Here is a 23,448-nt window from a genome sequence, read left to right as displayed (position 1 = left end):
TATAGAAGGATAAAAAAAATAGAAATTAAAAGAATAATGATTAGAATTAAAATACAAAATAAATTTTATTTTTGATTAAAGGGTGAAATTGAAAAGAAAAGGTTAATTTAACAAAATGATCCAAAAAAAATTAAACAACTAAAAGAATGAAGATCAAAATTGAAATAAAAAAATAAAAATAATTTTTTGATTGAACGGTGCAATTAAAAAAAAATCAATTCAACAAAAAGAAAAAAATAATCAAAAAAATAAAAACCAAATTGAAAAAAAAAAACATATCTTAAATCAAGATTGAAGAATGAAATTGAAAACAAATCAAAATTTTATAAAAAAAACAAGAGCAAAACTTAAAAATCAAAACAATAAAGATCTAAGTGGTAATACTTTTAAATCACAAGATAACTCTAAAATTTTGCATGGATAGCATGAATTTTAAGGGAAAGGGAGAGAAAAGAGTGGGGGAGGGAAGCATCGTCAGCGATATATCATGTAACCATTGACCACACGAAAAGAAACACAATGACGTGACAAAATAAGAATTTTGGGTGTTGATAGGCACTGCATAAATTAATCGCTTTTTTGTTTTTTATTTTTTTACTTTTTATTTATTCAAATATCAATTTGCTCATCAACTAATCTAATAATAACAAAATATCATTGTGAAAACACAAAAAAATTTATTGACACTAGTTTTAAATTTTTGGCTTTTATGGGTATTTTGATAGTTTCAAAAAATCGTTTTGAAAAATTTAAAAAAAATCTCTTAATGCTATTTTTTTGGTTTTTAATATCATTTTAGTTGTTTCATTGTACTTTTTTAAAAAATATTTATTTATTTTAAGTCAATTTGATAATGATTAATCCACTGTTATAAAAAGACTAAATGTCTCCAATAATGAAATTTAAATTTTTTTATAGTATGCAGTATTTTCCCTTTAGGTTTTAGCTTTCTTTATATATATATATATATATATATATATAGACACGCTTATTAAAAATATTTAAATAATAGCTTGAGGTGTCGGCTTAAGTGATAAGTAAATTCGCTTCATATTTGAATTTGAATAAATGTTAGGGAAATAAAATATCTCATGAAAGCATAAATCCAAATAGTAGGGGAACAAATGTTAGAAAATATCCGAAATATGTACAAAAACAGGATCAAAGATACCTGATCTTCAAACCAAAAGAAAATATTTAAATAATAGGGAGCAAATGTTAGAAAAACTATAGGATCCCCTCTGTAGTTTGCCCTTTCTCCTTTTGTCCTTCACAGTTTTAGCCAATCCTTTCTCGTATATACTCTATAAATACCATATCATGTACAAGTATTTATCATTTTTCAACCATTAACAACATTATCACCTGCTGGTCTGTTTCATGCCTGTTTGGCATTGCGATCAAACTTGTTTTTTAAAAAATTTTATTTTTTTTTATTTTATTAAAATTTAGTGTAGTTTATATTTTTTTAAATCATTTTAATATACTAATATTAAAAATAATTTTTAAAAAATAAAAAATCACATTCCCAGAGAATTTGTAGAGAGGCAGCTGTTGAATTATTATTTTAATGGTGGAACTCTTTTGCCATTTTCCCTAAACAAGAAAGAGAAGAGAAGAGAAGAGAAGAGAAGAGAGAAGGGGGAAATGGATGGACCTCCAGCAAACGATTGTTGCGCCATATGCCATGGACACTTCAACATTGCTTGTCAGGCCAATTGCTCTCATTGGTTTTGCGGTCAGTTTCTATCTACACATTTGCTTCATTTCATGTTTTGCTGATTGATTGGATCTGGGTTCTTTCTGGGTGAGCTTAAATACGTGAATGCAATGTCGGTTTTTATTTTTATTTATCTTTCATTCAGGAAGAAGATTTTGATGATACCATTCAAGAAGGATAAATGATTATCTTTTATGGGTTTTCTTTTGTTTGCTAAATTACCATTGTAATGATGCTTGATTTATAGTTAATGGTCTGCACAGTTGTCTATAGGAACATAATTGGTTTGGTGTCATTTTATTATAGTTAAAGAACGAATTTTTGTCCAGTTATGTGGTCAAAATGCATAATTTTATCTGTTTGTTCTGTCAAGCCTGTTGAAATGATATTTGGGGGGTTTACTTATTTTTTTTTTTCTCCTTCCAACTTTTGGGTTCTAGACTGTTAAGATTAAACCTGCAGGTAATTTAACATTTTCTTCACCTGGTATTTTTAGGTGATTGTATTATGCTTGTTTGGCATCATGGATCTGTACTCCAGCCATGTAAATGTCCGCTGTGTCGGCGACAGATTACATTGTTGGTTCCTGGTGAAGCTTCATTAAGGGAGCGCAATGATCCTAATGTTGCTGAGGTTCTTGGAAAAATTGAAAGATACAATCATCTTTTTGGTGGAAATACCAGTAGTCTTGTTCAGGTATGTGGATTAAATGTTCGGGTATCTTGTCTATAACAAAAATTTCCTTGCAACTAATATTTCCTAGAATATGGCAACTCTAGCCTGATCCGCATCAAAAGGCAACAGCCAAAACAAAGGACATAACTCTAGCCCCATCCGCATCAAAAGGCAGCAGCCAAAACAAAGGACAGATAATGATTTTGGTCTTGGAATGCATGTTGTTTTTTTTTACCAACACTACTAAGATTCATAAGATTAGAGTCTTGATAAGAGTACGTGCATGCACGTGTATGGCTTGGTGTCCCTTATGCTTATGGCTAGTTCTTGTGCTCTCCTTGTCTCTCCACTACTTGCACATGTTTGTGCAAGTTTAGGAGGATTTTTCTTCTTCTTAAATCTGTTATGTGGAATTTGATCCTTAAAGGCTGCATTATTGCCTTCTTGGTGCTCCTTCAAAATTCTTGTTTGTCCTCCTTTCCTTTTTCCATGCAGCATTCTCAGCTGCCAGCTCGTTCTCTGCAGATAGTAGTTGCTCTAATTCCTAGCTTTAGAGAAAAAGGAGAAGAGGAATAGTTGCTTTACTTTATGTTCTATATGGTTGCACTACTTTGTCCCAGTTTTTTCTCATTTTCCACAGATAGGAAGTATTTTTTTTTTCTTCCTCATGGATGCATTTGGGTATTTTCTTATGTTACAGAATATGATGTCATATGATTTCTGATTACTCAGCTAAAATCATAGAAAACTACACAGCATTAGGAAATTTAATTGTATATAGAACTTGTATGTGAGATCGAGTTCTCTAAAAAATTACTTGGTAGTATTAGTAAGATTTGAAGTAGGTACTCTTTTGATGAGGAACAATGAGGTATGATACCTATGTCCCATGTGTAGTGATGCAGGACAACATAGGGGCTGTTCTGGATATAAGTTTCAGAGGTTTTTTTAGAGCTGTTGTATTGATGTAGATTTCTTGTGGATTTGAGGAAAATACTAAGCTTCACACTTATTGTTCTTAGGAGTCACACCTAAGTGGAGATTGAGTCGCACAATCAAAAGCAAATTGCTAGAATTTTATTCATAAATAAACTTGTATTCATAATATTGAAAGATTACATACTTAGTTATAGAGTTCTGGTAGTCCAAATCCAATAAGGACTTAGATTCCTAAATACAAAAATACTAAGTTTATGTAGAACAGGAAAAACCTAATAAAGCTATTTACTCCTTAGGACTAATAAAATACTAGATAGAAGTTAACAACATTTTTGGTTCATGAACTTTTCATTTTTTTCTATTTGAATGTCTCTACTTTTATTTTTGCTATTCGAGTACGTGAACTTTCAATTTTTTTTCCAGTCAAGTGTTTCTGTGAGGTTTTTTCTATTTTATTCTGACATGGTTGTTCAATTAACACATGATATAATGACATGTCTGCCAAATATGTGTGAACTTTTTAGTTTGTTTCTAATTGAGTGCTTGTATTTTATATTTTTTTTCTCCTTTAGTGTTTGTACTTTTATTTATTTTTTATTTAAGTGTCTCAATTCTCAATAATTTATTAATTAACTGTTCTTTTTTAATTTATTAGTTAATAGCTCATGTTTCCACCTGTTGACATCCTTATATGGGATAAAATGTTTTTAAAAAATACTTAATAATGGCGGATTTTCTTAATGAACCTTGTTATGGATTTGTACTTAAAATTGTTAATTTTTTAAAACAATAATTTTTTTTTAACTTACCAAATAAAGATAGAGATATGTTTCATTCTAGCGAAAGAAGAGAAAATCAAATGAATCTAAAATCTATTTTTCTTTTTTCAAGGCATGCTAGTTTTATTTTTATTTTTTCATTTTAATAAATTTGATATGTATGGTTTTGTTGTAAAAAATTTATTTGTTTGGTCTTGGTCAAATATGATCATATAAAAATGCAAAGTAAAAATTAAAAGAATCTATTTAGAAGCACATCAAATAGGCAAGACAAGATATCATCTAAAAGGGTAATGGTTATTATTGTAGTTGTTGAGTTTTTTTTGTTCTTTTGACTAGAATCAACTTTCGTGTTCATATTTTTCTTGAGTCTTATATAAATTGTAATGGCTTAGTATTAATTAATTTTTTTTTCTATATAAAAAATGGCTTTTAACAAAAGCATAAACATTCAAATAGAAAAAAAATACAAATATAAACACTTAAAATAGAACAGAATAGAAGTATATATACTTAACTAGAAACAAGCTAAAAAGTTTGTGCACACTTGGAAAACATGTTATCATGTCACATGGCAATTTAATGGTCATGTCAACATAAAATACACAAAACTTAACGAAAACACTTATATTTGAAAAAAATTGAAAGTTCAGCAGTTGAATAGAAAAAGTAAAAAGTTCATGAATTGAAAATGCTATTAAGCCTATTTATTTATAAGTTCTAATAGTCCAAATCCAATAAAGCCTCATAAAAAAACACCAAGCCTAAGTAGAGCAGGAAAAACCTAATAAAACTAATTACTCCTTAGGCTAATAATTACTAAATAGAAAATAAAACCAAGACTTGGACAAATTTCCAGATTTTCCTGAAATTACAGAATACCCATTGTCTATAAAAAGACACAAGTTTTTTCCCTTTTGTTGTCCGCATCCTGTAGCTGTCACCTAACTGGTTTACTAAGAACTATTGTTGGGTTCTATTGATTTGAAGGTGCCAATTATGCAAACAGCAGCCTCTTTTTCTGGATCTACTAGTCTGCCTTATAATCTTTACCTGATCTGTTCTCTTGGTGTTCTGTTTCAACCTTCAACCATACTTGATCAATTTCTTGCATAAATTAATACCATTTTTATCCTAAGAAAGCTAGAAATGGTGGATGATTAGTAGTACTAGTCATGACATGTACCGGAATTTTTATCTGTTTCAGCATTTATAATCATATCATATGTACATTTAACACTGTATTGTAACTGCTATGAGGTTTTAAAAGATGGTTTCTCTTATCCCCAGAGAATGCAAGACCTTCCATTTCTTCTCGGGAGGTTGTTGCGAGAAATAATGGATCCCCAAAGATCTCTTCCTATGGTCATCAAGGCACGTGTCTACATTGCAGTTAAGTAAACTAGCAACTTTTTACCAGTCTTATTTCTAGCATTGTGTTTTTTAAACTCTTGCGTGAATGATGAACCATAAGAATGCTGCTAGCTATTTGATTTTTTTACCCGGCCTAATGTTTTGTCATCTTTTAGGAACATACTATGAACCTTTTTGTCTTCTTATTTTTGTTAAGATTTAACCTAAAATTAATCCATCTGTTCAAAAGAGATATAAGATCAAACCCCTGCTCAATCCTGCCTAGAGTATGTGGTGAGAGTCATACTTTTAAATTTAAGTATCCCATGCCTTTACATATTAAGCGTTTGAGAAGGCTGTTAATGATCTTTCTTAACAAACAAGTGTGTAGAAGAAATTTGAGGGAGAATTAGAATACACCAATCAATATTCAATCTTATTGCCCGAGTTACAAGTTTCCAATACCATGACTTAAATACAATGAAATGCATTATACTAACTGACTAACTCTTAACAGCTCAAAATAATTTCCTAACCAACTAAACTTCCTTCACTTATTATTCCCTCCTTTAGTTACAACTGTTATTACTGCTGCTGCTATTGAACTGTTTTCTGCCATATTTATTGCGTGCTGCTACGAAGTTTCTTCCATCTATCCTTGACTTGTAACGAAGGCCTCTATTGGAATGCTAGAAAATTGGTGCTTAGTTCTTCAACATCTAATATAAATTGGTGTTTTGGGCACTAGAGCTTAACTCAAGAAAGACATGGTATAAAGACCAGGCAGAAGATCGTCAGAATGAGAAATGGCTTCCGAAGTTACGATATGATTTTACGGAAATCTGGACGCTGACATAATGGAATTGGTATAGGTTTTCTTTACTAATGCCCTTTCATGGAGGAATCACCCCCAAATATATTATTCCGTTTGCTGTTCTTCAGTTTCAAAGGACTAATGCAGCTGCATATTGTCTAATCCATGACATATGACAATGATATAATTGTTAGAATTTGCAAAGGAGAGTTAGAAAGTAGGTTGTTGAAGGAAATCTACAAAGACAAGAGGCTGCTGTAATGCTGCCATTCTGCAGCTGCTTCTGCTAATGAAGGCAGCTTATTCTACTGCGTGTTTAGAGTGTTTGCTGTCGCCCTTTGCCCTCTCTAATCTTCTCTATTTATAGCTGAAAATGGGGGGCAAACTTCCCCATTTTCAGGCACAATTCCTGCCAAGAATCTGTCATAATCTCTGCCATTGACATGCTGATTTTCTGCCACTAACAATAATATAGTCTAGTATGAACAATTATTTTTGTGGGACTGCATATGCAAGATGGACTCGCTTAGCAACTTCGTATTCAGTTTACAACAATGTTTTGCAATCATTGACTGGCATATAATTTGGTTAGTTTGCTAGGAGAAACTGTATCCACATTTGCTGTTCACAACTCTGTGAGACTAAGGACTAGTCTTCTTACATTAACCCAATTGAGTATTTTATGCATTACTTGATATTGGTTGGACTAGTCTCATTTCCACGACAAGATTCTTATTTATTTCTTGTTTGCAGATGGTATTAAGTGCTGTCTACATCATCAGCCCTGTAGACATTATTCCAGAAGGCAAGTAATTGCTTTATTTTAATTACTCATTTATATTTTGTATTTCTTTTGGATCACGTTGGTTCCCTTGTTTTGGTGAATAACATTAAAATAATGCAATCAGCTATGGGTGATAATTTACAGGAATTTTGGGAATAGTTGGTCTCTTGGATGATCTCCTCATAGTGCTCATCTGCTTTCTTCATGTTGCTGCCATCTACCGGTCAGTGCTCTATTATCGTCATGGAGGTTCTTGAACAGAACATGAGGCATGATATGTTTATAAGTTCTTCCGTAGAAACCTAAACATGTTTTCACTAATGGCGAAAGTAGGCTCTTTTTGTATATGCTAGTACCTTTTTTCCCCTCCTGGTGAAATATTGAGTTCATATGTATTTGCTTGTACACGTCTTTTTCTACACACAAAATCACAGGTGTAGTGATTGCATTGATGAGAGAGTAGAAATATCCCTGTTGTTTGATTTTGATGTTGCAGTTTATACATGATGAAAGCGTATGTTGTTTCTTCTTGCTCTCTATTTCTGGATAAATACCTTCTTCTTCCCCTGTGTGAGGCAAGACTTATGTTTGGAGCATGGCTACTGTTAATGTGGACTTGCGGTGTGCAGGGTATCAGACCATATAGGTTATACAACCCAGACCGGGACACGTTTTTTCTAACTTAAAAAAGGATGTTCACGTGGATTTGCAATGCTAGCATTTTTAAAGAAGTAAGAAAATTTAAAAAGTAAGAAAATTAGCTTTGTTAATTTAATAATATAAATAAAAAAAATACATAAATAATAAATAAATAAATAAAGTGAATTTTTTTTTTTAGCAATAACTAACTATAAAAAATAAGTTGTCAAAATTATACTAGAGAAAAAAAAGAAAAGTTTTTTGAAGACTTATCATCGTTTTGCAGTGAGAATTCTCTTACTATTATAAAAAGCTTTCAAAGATGGTTTTAACACCACCATGAAATGTTGTATAGGCAACACAGAAAGAGGTTGCACAAGCTATAAAAGCAATAACTTAAAAAGCAAACTAAACAAAATATTATAAAGTGAATATTTTATATTTACATGTAATCAATTAGTTTAATTTAATTTAAAAAAATTTCTTTAAAAACAATTAAATTTAACAAAAAATAAAAAAAAAAGACCTAAGATAACCTGTGTTTTTAAAATTGGTGAGAAATTCTATAGAAAACAAATAAAAAATATAACAGAGTTCAATCTCTAATAAAATTTCAAAAAAAGAAGAAAAAGGCACGCAAACCCGGGTGAATCTCCTAAACTCGAGTTAATGTCTCAAACTCGTAACTCGTGAAATCTTAAATCTAGACTTAATCAAGAAGCTTAATTCTCAATCAATTTAATGTAGAAGGATAAAATTAGAAAAAACAATTAATTTAAAAATTTGTCAAAGTAAAAAAAAATAATGATTAAAAAAATGAAAATCAAATATGATAGGAATAAATAATGAAAGATGATGAAACTGTAAAAAAAATTAATTTTAAAAATTATCTCAAATGAAAACAAACAATAATCAAAAGAATGGTGACCAAATATGTTAGATACAAAAATTAAAGAAGAATAAAATTGAAAAAATAATCAAATTTGATAAATTATTTCAAATAAAACAAGTAGTAACTAAATCTAAAGAAAAAATAAATTGAAGAGCTTCTTCGAAAATTGAAGGGTCAAGCACAAAAATCAAAGGAGAAAGAGGAAAAAAAAAGTTGTTGGCACCAAACTGGAGGTCCATTGGCTACACGAGGCACTTAGTGATGGAGGGGTCACCGAGACAATTCAAACATTGTCCCATAAGCCTCTATTTGGCCTTTGAATGATGCCTGTTGCGCTGCTCAAATAAAACAGGCATTTCCCACCTACTAGCATGTGTACACGTAAACCACTTTTATTTTTTTTTAATATTTTATATTTATTAAAATACCACATTTCTCCTTAGTCAACTTAATTATAACAAAAAAAAAAAAAAAAAAAACAAGTTGAAAATACAAAAAAGCCTTTGGATGACAACTTAATAATTTTTATTTTATTTTATGGGTAATTCATTCATTTCATTGTTCTTAAAAAGGTTAAAAAAAAAGATGAAAAAACCTTGGATGCCAATTTAATATGTTTTTTTTTTTGTTTGTTTTTAATGGTAATTAAGTTATTTTACTATGCTAGTAAAATGTGAAAAACTCTTTTTGTACTCAATCAATCTGATAATGATCAATAGATCATGTGAGAAAGACCTTATTACCCTAGTAGCAGGTTAATTTATTTTATTTGAGAAGGGCAAAATGATCATTTTATTATTCCAATTTATAATAAAATATGTTTTGGTTTGCAGTGAAAGACTTAGCAGTGTGGTGAGTCTTAAAATCCAAGAAGTTTAGAAGTAATGTTAATATGTTGAATAATTAATTGATCTCTTAGTTTAAGCAATCTGATTAATTCTTTATAGTCAAGTTATCTAGTGACTTGATATGACTAGAGGGTTGATAACTAGTAGCAGATGATGTCTGGTAAGCCAGGTGATCGATAACTATGGTAATAGTATGTGGTGCCTAGTAAGCCAAGTGTCTGGTAGCTGTGATAGTAGCAGGTGATGCTTGATAAATCAGGTGATCAGTAGCTATGATATTAACAGGTGGTGCCTAGTAAGTCAGGTGGTTGATAGCTGGTACTTGCAAAAAGATTCTTTTTCATGGACGTAGGAACTCTCCGATTGTAAAGTCAGTAACTTTATGAGAGAGAAATTATAAAGATATTTTAGAAAGATAGACTCTTAAAATATGTATACTGAAAATGTTACGAATGAAGAGATTGTGAACCTCTGTCTTGAAATATAATGTATTTATAGCCTTAGAATCTTATATTTTTATGGAAATGAGAGACTAAAGTGTAATTTTATATTTCTGATATTTTGAGTTGTATTCTACTCAAAATAATATGTATTAGATTAGTATAAAATATTAAAGGATCCAAATGGGGTCCCAAAAAAATTCCCTACTGAGTATTGGGCTCAGGGTGTGTGTCCGAGCTCATAGAGGGTGTTGGGTTAGGGACACGTGCCTGAGCCTATAAGGGTTTTTAGGCCCATTTGTATGGGGGTTTGGGTCTGTCAGTAGCTCCCCAAATATTTGTGGTATTAATTTGCAAATACTTGTATAAATACCTGGTTACCATGATGAGTTCATCCTTTATATAAGAACAAGGATTGAAACCTTGGGTAATAAACTTAAAAGCCCATATGTAAAGGTGTGCACCATATTTGAAAAAATTTCTAAATGCATAGAGGGGAACTATGGAGGAATCTATACTTGGAAAAATTTTTAGGAAGGTGAGGTGAGATATGAAAGACTTTATACTTAGAAAAGTTTTTAAAGAGGTCAGGAAAAACTTATGAAGAAAAGGCTCCTACTTCGAAAAAAATTTTAAGTGGCTTGTACAAACCTATGAAGGGTGAGTCTATATTTAGAAAACATTCTAAAAGGCTGATGGGAACCCAAGGATGGTGATCAATAATGACGCTCTTACTTAGAAAAATTCCTAGGGTAAATGGGAGCGAACCCATGTCGACATCTATACTTAAAAAAATTTCTAAAGGGCGGAGAGAAGTGAGCCCCTGTCTACATCCATACTTAGAAAAAAAATCTAAGGGGTGAAGTGGACAGATCCATGAAAGGTAGTTCTATTACACTAGAAAAACTAAGTTCATCCCTTGAAGAGTGATCGCACTAAAGTGTGGGAGGTATGTGACTTTCTTAGAATGACATTATGATTTGGAAGCCTCTTGGAGGTTTGTAGCCTCCTAGTGATGGTGTGAGGGCTTAGAAGCCCCCCATTTAAGAGTGGTGCCAATTTAAGATTACATTAAAGAGGCGAGAAGTCCAAGATCAACCATTAGCGAATTGGTGAGAGGCTTTTAGGTATCACCCAGAGAATGGGGGATCACATATTAACCATTAACGAATTGATAAGAAAGCCTTAGGCATCACCTGGAGAATGAACTAACGAATTGATGAGAGACCCCTAGGCATCGTCTAGAGAATAAGGGATCTCATATCAATCCCTGAAGAGTTGGTGAGAGGGCCTATACATCACCTAGAGAATGAGGGATCCTAAATCAACCCCTAATGACTTGATGAGAAGCTTTTAAGCATCATCTAGAGAATGGAGTGCTGGCTATATGCACAAGTATCGCAATGGCGCAATCAACCCCTAGAGGGACTTCACGAGTATGGAGGCAAAATACTCTCCTGAAGGTCATTCTACCCAATCTCCTGTGGGTAGTACAACAAGCTATAGGCACTAGGAGTGGCCAATGACGATAATGATAAGGTCATGTGTGTTACCATAATTGCCAAAACTTATTATTGAGGTGAAAAAGTCTGATTTTGATGGCTTTTTTTATCCATTTTTCACATACAGTGCCAATTGATGAGTCCCAAAATCCAAGATGCTTAGGAAGAAGATTAATGTTTAGATAATTGATTGATCTCCTAGTTCAAGTAATATGATTCATTCTTTATAGTTAAGATATTTAGTGACTTGATATAGAAAGCTTAGAAGGTTGATAATTGGTAACGGGTGATGTCTAGTAAACCAGGTCAATAACTATAATAATAATAGGTGGTGTCTGTTAAGACAAGTGACTAATAGTTGTAATAGTAGTAGGAGGTAATGCTTAGTAAACTAAGTGAATAATCGTTGTAGTAGTAACAAGTGGTGCTTGATAAGTCAGGTAATCGGTAATTACGGTAGGTGATGCCTGATAAGCCAGGTGGTTAGTTGTTGACACTAGCAAAATGTTTCTTTTTATGAACGTAAGGACTCTCCGATTGTAAAATCAGTAATTTTATAGAGAAAAAAAATGTTTTTTTTTATATATAAAAATATTGATATAAAAAAAACAATAAATATGATATAATTATTTGAATTTCTTACCTAATAAATAAAATATAAATATATATAAAAAAATCTAACATTCAAGTTTTTTTAATAGATCAATGTGGTTGCAATTAACCTCATACAATTGTAAAAACTAAAAAGAAGAACAAAGGAAAAACCGAAAGCCAAAGTCCTCCCTGTTAAGAAAAAATAATATTATCACATAGCCATTAACGTTGTCCGACTTAAGAGACTGTTTCACTGTCTATTTTCACTCATATAATCCATGTTGCTTGGACGTGATGGCCGGGATTGGATAGTTGAGATTAGCAGAAAAACTAAAAAAATCAATTAAATTAAGAAAATTAAAAAAAAAATAACTAAAAAACCAAACCGTAAAAAAAATCCGATTAAATTAAAAAAAATTGATTGGTTCGATTTTGATTTTATAAGCCTAAAACTACAAAAATCAAACCAAACCCAAACCGGAAAAAAAAACCGAGCCAAAACCAAAAAAACAGAGCCAAGCCGGAAAAAACCGAGCCAAACTAAAAAAAACCGAGCCAAACCAAAAAAAACCAAGCCAAACCGAAAAAACCAAGTCAAACCAGTTTGAATTAATTTTTGTTTTAAAAAACCCGAACCAAACTGAAACAAGCTGGTTCAAACCAATTTCAATTTGATTTTGAATTTTTTTGATAAATTTCATAATTTTTTTAATAAAAACCAAACTAAACTAAAAATAGTTACATCTTCATAGCGATTATTGCCGACGTAGAAAGCACATCTTGCGCAAGTATCTATATCGGGGCCCATACAACAGCTTGCATGCAACTTGCAGAGAGAGGAGATGTTTAAAGATCATAAATTATGCACGTATTGTCACAACTTAAATTCCCAATCCACAAAGTAGGATCAGTGTTGGTGTTCATTCTACTACTTGTCTACCACAAGTGTACCCATCATTATATAATACAAGATATACATACACATTCACTGACAAAGATATGTAATGCAAAGGAAATTCGATAATATGCAATCTGCAAGCACATTATACGAGCATGTTACAGATCCTTGATCAATTCTTCATACCATTCGCCATGAACACTCAAGGAAACCATTGCCACCACAACAAGAACTTCAGCAGCCTCCATTACCCTATTTGAAAGAAGAGTTGCTCCCACTCGCCGAAGAGCTGTCTCCACCAATTCCCTTCCTTTAGATCCACTTCCTCCCAACACAGCCCCCTTCATAGCCAGATAAATAGAGCGAGACACCAGCTCAAATATAGCATCCCCGGCTTGCAAGCTTTTCACCAACATGCTTGACATAACCTCCTTCCTTGCTCGGAGCTTTTCATCATTTGAATCTTGGCCACTGCTTTTTGATACCGCACTAATTGTATCAACAATTTCCAAAATACCCACATCTTCCACGCTGTCTAATAGCTCAGAAAGCTTCTTCGCACACTCAGATACTACATTCTCCATGTCCACAGAACTAGTTACCAAGTTCTCTGTCAGAAGGGTTTGCCTAAGGACCAATGCACTGCCAGAACACATTAATTTGGTTTCAGCGTACAATTAGATGATATTTCTATGCATGCACAGAGAGTAGGCAAGAAAAAGAAGATGAAAAAAGAAGTGCAAGGATGCACACTTAAATTTGAGGAATTTTAAGAGGTAACAACCCAAACAAGTACCAACCTTGTAGAGATGGTAATGATTTTCTGAAGTTGTGATTGGACATGTCTTAGCCTGGATAGATTAAGTTTGAGAGTTTCGGGCAGAGCTTCAAGAGTCAGCCCTCCTACTCCGATCACAAGCTTCATCAAGCCAAGCCTAATCAACAAGTCAGCCTTTTCTCCCGTGCATCCTGGCTGTTCGAGACCTGATAAAGTTGTGCACAGCAACAAAAAGGGATTAGTCCAACTTTAGGCAATTCTAAACGAAACAAAAGTTTATGCATGAAGTCTTCAAACCTGTTGTGGAAGTTGAAGGTCCAATTTTTGATGTTGTTAAAACACTGCCTCCAGTCCTAAGTGCTGTTGGAATAGACACTTGGGTATCACTTGTTGTAGCAGATACAGAATCTACGTACTCTTCCCACTCCTGTTCAGCAACTGCATGCACAGATGCCATCCATTTCCTCGTCAGAGGTAGCAAGGATGTAGCATCAGCAGGAGAACCATATCGGTCAGCGAAAGCTTTTTTCAGATATTCCAAACCAGCAGGTCCTTTGATGAGTGGTTCCACAAGTCTAATGCGTGCTCTACTAATCTCAGTCTTCAGAATCTGCCAGCAAACCACAACTATAATTAAAGATGGGAAAAGGAGAGAGAAGAATGACACGTAGAAAACAAAAACAGAGGGAAGCATCTGCACTATGTGATAATTTATTTCAGCACAGATTGAAGAGTTCCAAAGTTCCCACAGAAAGCTTATTTCAGCACAGATTATTTACACCAATATAAGGTCAGAAACATGCTGTATATGGCTGACATAACATCTAAATTTCTTTTTTTAACAAAAAGTCTACTGACTAAATCGAAGAAACTACTCATCCCATCATCATAATAAGCATCTGCAGCATGTGAGAACTAATCTCTCCTGGCCTAAGAAACGCAAGGGTTCCAAAGTTCCCATAGAAAGCTTATTTCAGCTCATTTCACCAGCAAAAATTATTTACACTAATGTAATGACAGAAAACATGTGGTGTATGGATGACATATCATGTTTCTTTCTTCTTTTTTTTTAACAAAAATATGTCCAACTATATCGAGGAAACCACTCATCCTTTGCATACCCACAGCATCAAAATTGAAGACAAATTACCACGCTACACTAAAGCAAGGTTGATGATCCTTTGTGAGCAACAGATCACACATGGAGACAGACATTAAAAACAGAGAACCTTAACCAATTGTTTTTGCGGTGCAAAGGCGTTTTTTTTAAAAATTGATTTTTTTGCTTCAAATTATTTTTTTGGTATTTTTTATCGTTTTAATGTCTTGATATCGAAAATGAATTTTAAAAAGTAAAAAAACATTATTATGATGCATTTCCAAACGAAAAACACTTTAAAAAGCAACTGTTACCACAATACTAAACGGGCTCTAAATATTGGTTGAATTTGCAGATCCAGCCAGTTTGTTAGTAGTTTTACCTTGTTTAGAACTCAAAGAAAGTAATTTAAGTGGGATAATGCTGTATGTTTGGGTTCTTTTACAGCTTTTAATAAAATGAACGAAAGGCTGGCTTCATTTTGTATTTTAAGTGATGCACCTAGCCTTCATTTTGTATTGTGAGTGATGCATCTAGCCGTCCTTTGTTTTGCAAAGGTAACACATAATGTCAGTGTACACACAGCTTCCCCCACACAAAGCCAGATAAGGTACAACTTGTTGTCAAGACATAAGAGTCACAAATGATAATTCAACAGCAGAAAAAGAGGTATCTTTAATCCAAGAAATAAGAGGGTCGCCAAAAAAACAGCAAGTCAAGCATAAAGAAGAAGAAACAGTCTCCAATGCATCTAACTGGTTTGAAACTGGAAAAGGAATAAAAATTAAAGATGAATCCAGAACACTCTAAGTAGATGGCTCAAGCCACTGTGTTGTACCAGAATGAAGCAGAGAAAATTCAAGTGGGCATTCTAACCCTTGAATAAATTAAACATCCTACAATTAATTCCAGCAGATGTACAATTAGCGACACCAGGAATCAAGTTGAAACTCCATCCAAGAAAATAAGAGACCAGGGATCAAGTTGAAACTCCATCCAAGAAAATAAGAGAAGACCAGGATCCAACTTTAACGAGTGATTCAAAGCAAGAACTTTTTCCTTGAATGAGATTTTTGTTCACCTCTATAACCTACACCACGCATGTCCTTGTGAACCATAAATAGGAATTGCAGGCACAGACACACAAGCCCATACACGCATATACACTGACTCACTCACAGAGACAGCCATGCTGCTTACAAAACATGCATGAGTCGTACAACCACTTATAGCCAAAATGAAGGGTGACACTTTCCAGGTTCCACAGAAAAAAACACTAGAATTGCAGAAACCACAACTACTTCAGGATAGATGTGATACATAATACTGGAACCAAAACATACCTGAATCTCCTTCAGGATAAAGCGCAGACCTTTAATCATTAAGAGGGAAAATGAAGCATTTGATATATCCACAGCTTGAGATATCTCTCTTAGTTCTTTCAGTAAATTATCATGAGAGGTCTTGATCTCCTCATCATTTGCAGGAGCAGAAAGTTTCTGCAACGTGACTAGTGCAAACTCTAGAATCCTACCAAGATAATCCATATCTAAAGTTCCTGATTTGAGCACCTTCATGGGGCAAAGGATTTTGGAGATATGATAATAATGTTAGTATTTCAATACATAATAACTGGTAATGGCTGCAGAATTAAAGAGACTAAAAACTTTATTTACCTGGGAAAGAATATCAACATCAATACTCTCAACAATCTCCTCTCTCCAACTCTGAGGAGACATCTCACAGAGCTCATCCCTGACTTCCTTCATGAGTTTAAGAACCCAACCTAAATCAGGTTCATCCTGTTGCATGGATTCTGTGATTCCATCCCAGAAAGCTTTTTCCATAGTCTCTCTTACTTTTGCCTGCACAATATTGGAAACAAACAAGCATTGATGAGGATTTCTATCTCTATCCCACACTAACAAATTACTGAGGAAGAAGTGACATTTCTGAATAAACAGAGAGCATGAGAAATATTTTCATGTATTGACCTTGAGGCTATTCTGATCTTCATCAGTAACATTAAGACTATCAGCAAAACCACGGTGATGTTCATGGAGAATTTCATTTACTAGTAATTCATTCTCATTGGCCAACATGGAGTCAGAGGGCACAATGCTATTTATGGTTCTTTTAGAAGGTGAAGGATCAAGTTCTTTGACGGGGGAAGAATCATCTGCCTGAGATAAGGAGAGAATTTGGTGGCTTGACTTTCCAATACATTCAGCCAGATCACGCGTCTCACCAAAGCCAGAAATTGAAGAGCCCTCAAGGGAATTGCGTGAAAAGGAAGATAAAATATCTGAAGTAGAAGATGCCATTGAAGTCCCAGATTTCTCAGCTTCAACAAATCTAGACCGCACATCAGAGAGAGCATGTTCCATATGTTCCAGCCCACCATTGCCACTCAGATGCTGTAAGGTTTCCCTAAGAAGTTTCTGCTCTTCTAAAACCTAGCGTCAACAAAATGATTCAACATGATGTTAGTTTATGGATAAAAACTATAAAAAAAAAAATTGCTTCTGCTTAAGGCAAGTTTACTACCTGTTTTTTAATACCATACATATCACGAGTAAGACCACCATCATTTCTGGAAGTCAGCTTGCAGGTTTGCAACAGAGAGAGCTCAAGCTGGCAAGCAGCTCTCACTAAATCCTTCTCTAACAACTTCGCATCCTTAGACTTCCATGCTACAAAGCGATGCAGGTAAATGCACCAAGCTTTATCAAAGGCTTCCAGCTGAGATCTGAAAGTCTTTTGACTTGGATTTGCAGAGGCTATTTCCTGTGACGTTTTAATGGGGCCGTCTATTATAATTTTGACCAACAACTCAAACTCTTGAATAAAGTTGGCTGCAGAGTCAGCCAGCACAATCTCACACTCACCCACTCCACTGAAAACCTCAGCTGGGTGTCCCATTATCATGTAAGCACAGAGCAAAACTCTGACAGGGTACCTTGATAGTTTACTAGACTTAATCATTTTTGCTCCTCTTCTTGTAGCATTGCTTGAAGGGCCCTTATGACTTGGTAAAGCAGCGTACTTTAGAAGGTGATCGATTTTGGAAAGACTAGATAGGTTACCTGTAACTTCCTGTGAGAGTGTGATGCGACTCTCTAGCCGGTTGACAAAGGCTTTCACAATTTGAATGGTTGTTGCTGACTCAATACAGAGAGCAAGCTGCACAAATGGCATTGATTTAACCGATTCTTGGTTAATTTGTAACGACATATAAGCTTTTGCCAAAGAGAGAGTAGTTTTCCTCAATTTTACAAACCGCCTCCAGCACCTGTAGTTAAAGACATTGTAGTTATACAATGAAACCAAAGAGAAGAAACCACTTTTATTTTTGCAGAAACATAATAAGGGACACCAACATGCAACAAAATTTGTACAGGAATAGATAAACAGAACTTATCATACCCATGTGAATATTATATATTGTCATACCCATGTGAATATTATAAATATATAACAGGACTACTGGTTGACTAACACACATTTCATCATTCCATAGATGTGTTATCCAGCTCAGGGATCGCAGATTTAGCTCACTCATAACAGCTGATAAGTTAAAATTTCTAACTGATGCCAGAAAAGCAACCAAATCAATTTTTATTGAACTGAAGAGAGAATAATAGAAAACATAGAATAAAAGCTCTCAAAATCCATATTTTGAATCCATGAGAAACAAACACTCTACAAATGAAAGGCACAGGAAGATCTCACAAGTCAATTCAATTCATCAAATGCTTCCCCCAAAATACAAAATATGCATGGTTAAATGGCACCACCAAAGCTCTAAAGAGTCCAGGCAACATAGGAATCAAAACCTAAACAAAATGTTATTCCTGATAATAAAACCATGATTATGGAAATGGGAAATGTCCTACTTAATGGAGTCACAAAATAAAAATTCTAAATGAAGACAATGTTATACTGCACAAATTTAAAATAATTTGCAAATAGTCATTCCTCTCATACTGCACATCAACACAGACCCTGAAATTGAAGGGGGGAAAAAGAAAAGAAAAAAGAAGAGGAAAATAACTAAAAACAAAAGCACCACTTAGAAAAGGTCACTTTGAGCAGCTTATGCACCTTGTTAACTTTCTTGACAGATATTCCCCCTGCTCATGCATCGTTTTTGAGTTGAAATGTGCTTGGCTATTCAGGTTTCTTCTTTGCCTCAAATATTCTGCCCTTTGTTTCTTAGCCTAGTGAAATCAAATTAACACTTTGCATCAACAAAACAATGAAATAACAGAAGATACTTCAATGAAAGAAGCAACTTCAACCAGGAACATACCTTCTGGAGCTTATATTCCAACTGGTCCTTTATCTGTTTTCTCTCAATCTCCCGTTGACTATAGATGGACGTAGCTACCTGCTGAACTTGCAATATCCTTGAATGGGCCTTTTTCCTTTCTGCTTCCAACAATCCCAGCCGTTTTCTCTCAGCAGCAGCACGTTTTTGGTAAATTGCAGAACGAACACTCTCTTTGTACTTGATCTCTTGGGTCATTTTTTGCATCAATGACTGAGCAGCTCGCTCTCTCCTTACTGCTCTCCTTTGTCCATAAGCTTTAAGAAGAAGCATCCGGTTTGCCCGTGCTTGCTGAACCCGTGACTCAACCTTCATGCCAAGCTCACCCCGCTTCTTCTCAAAACGCATTTCTAGTCCACTTTTAGCTTCTTGCCGGTGCTCATCTAACCTTGCCAGGCGCATCTGAGCCTCAGTAAGAATGCTTAGCCTGAACACATCATTACACGTAATATTAAGATAAGCTAGTGTCGTATGAAATCACAGTTTATCAGTTTAAGTGATGTGCCTTGGTCAAACATGGTAGCCATTGTTCAGTGAATTAGTAAAGGTATTAGGCCTATAATTATAATATGAATGCAACTTCGAATAATGGCACCCACTTCATGCAAAAAAAAGTTAATGGTTAGGTTCTCCTCAACAGAAGACCCTAGGCACGATAAAAAGGTATCTGTCTTTTATCTTGTTCAAACAGACTTTGAATTCTAGCATCCAGCAATAGCGTGCATTCTTCCTTCATTACTTGATCATCATAGAATTTAAATCGGGAATGCAAGTGGGGTTAGAGCATTGCTTGAGAAGATCAAAGCCAGTAGGATAAAGTTAGAATTTTGAATTCAAAAAAAGATTCGGGACTCTATTATCTGATTTGACACTTCTCATTCCGAGCTAAGCATAATAAATTACCACCCAATTTAGAAATTTAATAACTTCAAGTTAATTCTTAACATTTTTAATTAAAACTACAAAATCTAACATTTTTTATTCACCTTTTCTGTTGAGCAGCATTGAGCCTTGCTTTAATTTTCTGCCCCAGATCCTCCTCTGCTTGTAAACAATCCCTTAAACCGCTTTTTGAAGTTGACGACCGTGCTTTACTCGACAACAATTCATAATATCGCTGCATCACCGTCACAAACAAAAAGAATATTGGATGCAATATAGAAATGGTAGCTTGTTTTTCCAATTTCCAAGATAAAAAATACCTGGCGACGGAGATTGGCTTCACGGAGCTTAGCTTCGATTTCTTCGACAGAGGGTGGTGTTTTGGGCTCTCCAAGCAAACGTCTTTCTAATCTCGGAGGAAGAACCTTAGGAGAATTTAACATCGCTTCGTCATCGTTAACCGTGAAACTCAAAGCCACTCCTCCTCCTGCTACCCTCTCCGGTTCTGTCATCTCCTCCATTTACGTTAATTATGGTTTCCACGATTCAAGATTTGAAGATTTTTTTTGGTGATCTGAAAATGATATTTTCTCAAGGTTAGGTGAATGATAAAGACAATAGTAAGGATTCAGGATAAAACATCATCTACTTGCATGTTCTAAACATGACTTCGTTTTCTACTAGAACGCTCTACGTATTTCACATATGGAGATGGATCAGGATTGTTCTTTCCGATTCTAGATTTTTGTTTTCATTTTATTAAAAAAAAAGTTTTATTTAACATCTTATAATTTAGTTATTATTTTTAATCTACCTCTTTCTTTTCGAAAATTACCGTTTATATATTAATATAATTTTTAAATTTAAAAGAAATCTATCCTTATATATAATATAATTAAAATACTAATTTTTTTATCATTTTATTATTTTTGTTATTAACTATGGAATATTAAGAGTGTGTTTATTTTTATACTTCAATTTGTTTTTTTAATTATCTAAAAAAATATCAAAGAATCTTATATGATCATAAGTTAGTTAGATATGAATTAATTTTATAACATTAAACATATTTGATTAATGATAATCTTGAATAACTAAACAAATTATCTACGAATAGAACCCTAGTTTTTTGCATATAAAATCAAAACGTAAAAAATCATATTTTTAATATGTACTTAATATATTAATAAAGAATTTATTATTTTAATTAAGTCTTATTCCATAAAATTAATAATATATCATACATAATAATTATATATAAATATATATTTCTAGCATGTCATTTTCAATGGATGATTATTAACATAAACTAAATGACATGGTAAAAGTCTTGTAGCTTAAGAAAAAAAATATTATTCACTGGAATAATGGAGGGACAAGTTTTCTCTTCTAACCAAAAAACACAAAAAAATTTATAAAAGGTAATTAAGTCTTTTCACGGGATTTATAGATTATTATTGATTTTATTAGGGGTAATTTAGTTTTTTTTTCATGTAATTGCACGCTGGAATTATTTAAATGCCCTTAAAGATAAAAGATTTGTTAACTTGAATGCTAATTGAACATTTTATTCTTTTAAGCACTCATATAGCTCTTAGAATTTGAAAATTTTTAGCCCTCTCTTAAAAGGGCTTATTAATACTTTTCTTTTGGGTTTTTTTTTTTCATGTGATATTAGGGACATATTGGTATTTTTATTGAAATACAAAATAAATAATTAAAGATGATTGGAGATTTTCATAATAGAACTTTAATTTGTTTTTTTCATGAAATTTAGTTCCTTTTATTTTAATTACATTTCTTTTATTTTAATTACATTTCTTTTATTTTAATTAATTATTTAAAATTAGAAATTATTTTCATATTCATTCTCTTTTAATTTTTTTATCTCTCAAATTTGATCCTCATTTTTCTTTTATTTATTTTTTGTTGAGACAGTTTTCCAAATTGATTTTTTTGCTGAAATTTCATCCTCCATATTTTTTCACCTATCAATTTTGATTTTTTTGCTTTGGATTTTTTTTATATATTTTCATCCTTCAGTATTAAATTTATTAAGAATTGATATTTATTTATTGAACTCAGTATACAATTTCACAATTGAAAATTAAGGAGATTAATCCAGACAAACAAGGTTTGCCTTGGCTCGCCTAATTTTTCATATTATTAAATTAAAGTTGTCTATTTTTCATATTATTAAAATAATCAAGCTTATTAAACTTATAGACTCAATTACTTGAGTATAAAATTTTTTCTCGATTTTATTTTTGAATATTATATTGGTTGAGAGTTAGGCTTCTTTATTGAACTCGAATCTAAAATTTAACGGGCTTTGAATTTAGAAAATTAACTAATGTTAAGAAAATTTGTTCAGATTTACTTTGTTTTTCAATTTATTAAATTAGATTTGTTTTTCTTATATTATTAAATTAAATGATTTTTATGAAACCTAAGCGACTCAAAGACTCGAGTCTTAGATATTTTTTATTTTTTAAAAAATACTTTCGTAACTTTAATTATTTATTTAATAAACATTTAAAATTTTCTCGGCCTATGATGTTGCTCTAGCAACCAATCTAGATTTACTTAAATTATTTTTATTTTTTGTTTTTTGTCTTTTTAGATTTATATATATATATATATATATATATTTATTTTTAATCTTTAATATCTAGTTTATCACGATTAACCTTCTTGGCTTGTGTTTGGTATAAGTTGCATATGATTATCATGTTTTCATGCCTCACATCACGCGTTTCGTAGTGGTTTGCTCCATTTCAAGATTTTTTTGAGTTTAAATCTTGAAACTAGTATTAAAAAGATATTGAATTTAATAGACCAATATGCAGGTGCAACATTCAAATCATACAGGGAGGGACTTCGTAACACGAGAACTAATATAAAGATACCCTTTCCATAAAAAAAAGAAAAAAAAAAGAAGAGAGATTCAAATAACATAGTGATGTAATATTTGCTTGATTGACATTTATTTATTTTGATTTTTTTTTAGAAATTAGCTTAATTTATTCTTATATCTAGGTTGAGTCTTCGTTATGTCTCCACTAGTTTCTAGTTTAATTGCTTATAAATCATTCTTATTTTTTAGGTAATTTTTTTATTTATTTATTCTTCTAGTTAAGATTCTCATTCAAATAGGTAGAAATACGCTTGTATAAAAAAAATTATATGATTAATTTACTTATAAAAAATATTTGAAAAATAAAAAATTATCATATATTATTAAATTTTAATATATTCTCATAATTATTTATTTTTTAATAAATTAGATGGGATTTGAGTTTTTTTTTACAAGACTATTTTTACAAGTTTGCAGCCCGTAGAAAACCAAAGAAAGAGGAAGAAGGAAAAAAGAAGAAGAAAATTATCCTATAATTCAAGTAAGACGAGTCATTCATAAGGAGACTACACGTCGTCTCCAACAAAAAAAAATAAAAACCAAAAACCTAACCCGGATCGTTTAT

At 32.6% G+C, this 23,448-nt stretch overlaps 2 protein-coding genes across 2 annotated transcripts; one reads left to right on the top strand and one right to left on the bottom strand.

The window, feature by feature from the left end:
• The first annotated feature begins 1,514 nt into the window (after window positions 1–1,514).
• LOC118035479 (uncharacterized) lies at window positions 1,515–7,591 on the top strand. Its single transcript, XM_035041057.2, has 5 exons — window positions 1,515–1,738; window positions 2,217–2,416; window positions 5,404–5,505; window positions 7,034–7,085; window positions 7,209–7,591. Exons 1-5 carry the CDS (start codon window positions 1,648–1,650, stop codon window positions 7,319–7,321), a joined length of 558 nt encoding a protein of 185 aa, XP_034896948.1. The 5' UTR covers window positions 1,515–1,647; the 3' UTR covers window positions 7,322–7,591.
• Window positions 7,592–12,822: 5,231 nt separating this feature from the next.
• LOC118035473 (uncharacterized) lies at window positions 12,823–20,725 on the bottom strand. Its single transcript, XM_035041049.2, has 11 exons — window positions 20,287–20,725; window positions 20,071–20,201; window positions 19,067–19,511; window positions 18,859–18,974; window positions 17,302–18,046; window positions 16,749–17,210; window positions 16,431–16,619; window positions 16,098–16,325; window positions 13,953–14,265; window positions 13,678–13,861; window positions 12,823–13,519 (listed from the first exon to the last, which is right to left on the bottom strand). Exons 1-11 carry the CDS (start codon window positions 20,485–20,487, stop codon window positions 13,036–13,038), a joined length of 3,498 nt encoding a protein of 1,165 aa, XP_034896940.1. The 5' UTR covers window positions 20,488–20,725; the 3' UTR covers window positions 12,823–13,035.
• Window positions 20,726–23,448: the final 2,723 nt, after the last annotated feature.

This window comes from Populus alba, chromosome 13 (assembly GCF_005239225.2).
Source record: "Populus alba chromosome 13, ASM523922v2, whole genome shotgun sequence".
NCBI classification, from domain to species: domain Eukaryota; kingdom Viridiplantae; phylum Streptophyta; class Magnoliopsida; order Malpighiales; family Salicaceae; genus Populus; species Populus alba.
This window is presented reverse-complemented; position numbering and strand designations above follow the sequence as displayed.

Excerpts from the sequence above, each read along its gene's own strand:
- LOC118035473 (XM_035041049.2), bottom strand. The coding sequence starts at position 20,487 with ATGGAGGAGATGACAGAACCGGAGAGGGTAGCAGGAGGAGGAGTGGCT. Across the intron at positions 14,266-16,097 it reads TTATCCTGAAGGAGATTCAG|ATTCTGAAGACTGAGATTAG; the intron begins GTATGTTTTGGT and ends GTTTGCTGGCAG. Across the intron at positions 13,520-13,677 it reads ATCATTACCATCTCTACAAG|TGCATTGGTCCTTAGGCAAA; the intron begins GTTGGTACTTGT and ends GTGTTCTGGCAG.
- LOC118035479 (XM_035041057.2), top strand. The coding sequence starts at position 1,648 with ATGGATGGACCTCCAGCAAACGATTGTTGCGCCATATGCCATGGACAC. Across the intron at positions 1,739-2,216 it reads TTGCTCTCATTGGTTTTGCG|GTGATTGTATTATGCTTGTT; the intron begins GTCAGTTTCTAT and ends TGGTATTTTTAG. Across the intron at positions 7,086-7,208 it reads TGTAGACATTATTCCAGAAG|GAATTTTGGGAATAGTTGGT; the intron begins GCAAGTAATTGC and ends GATAATTTACAG.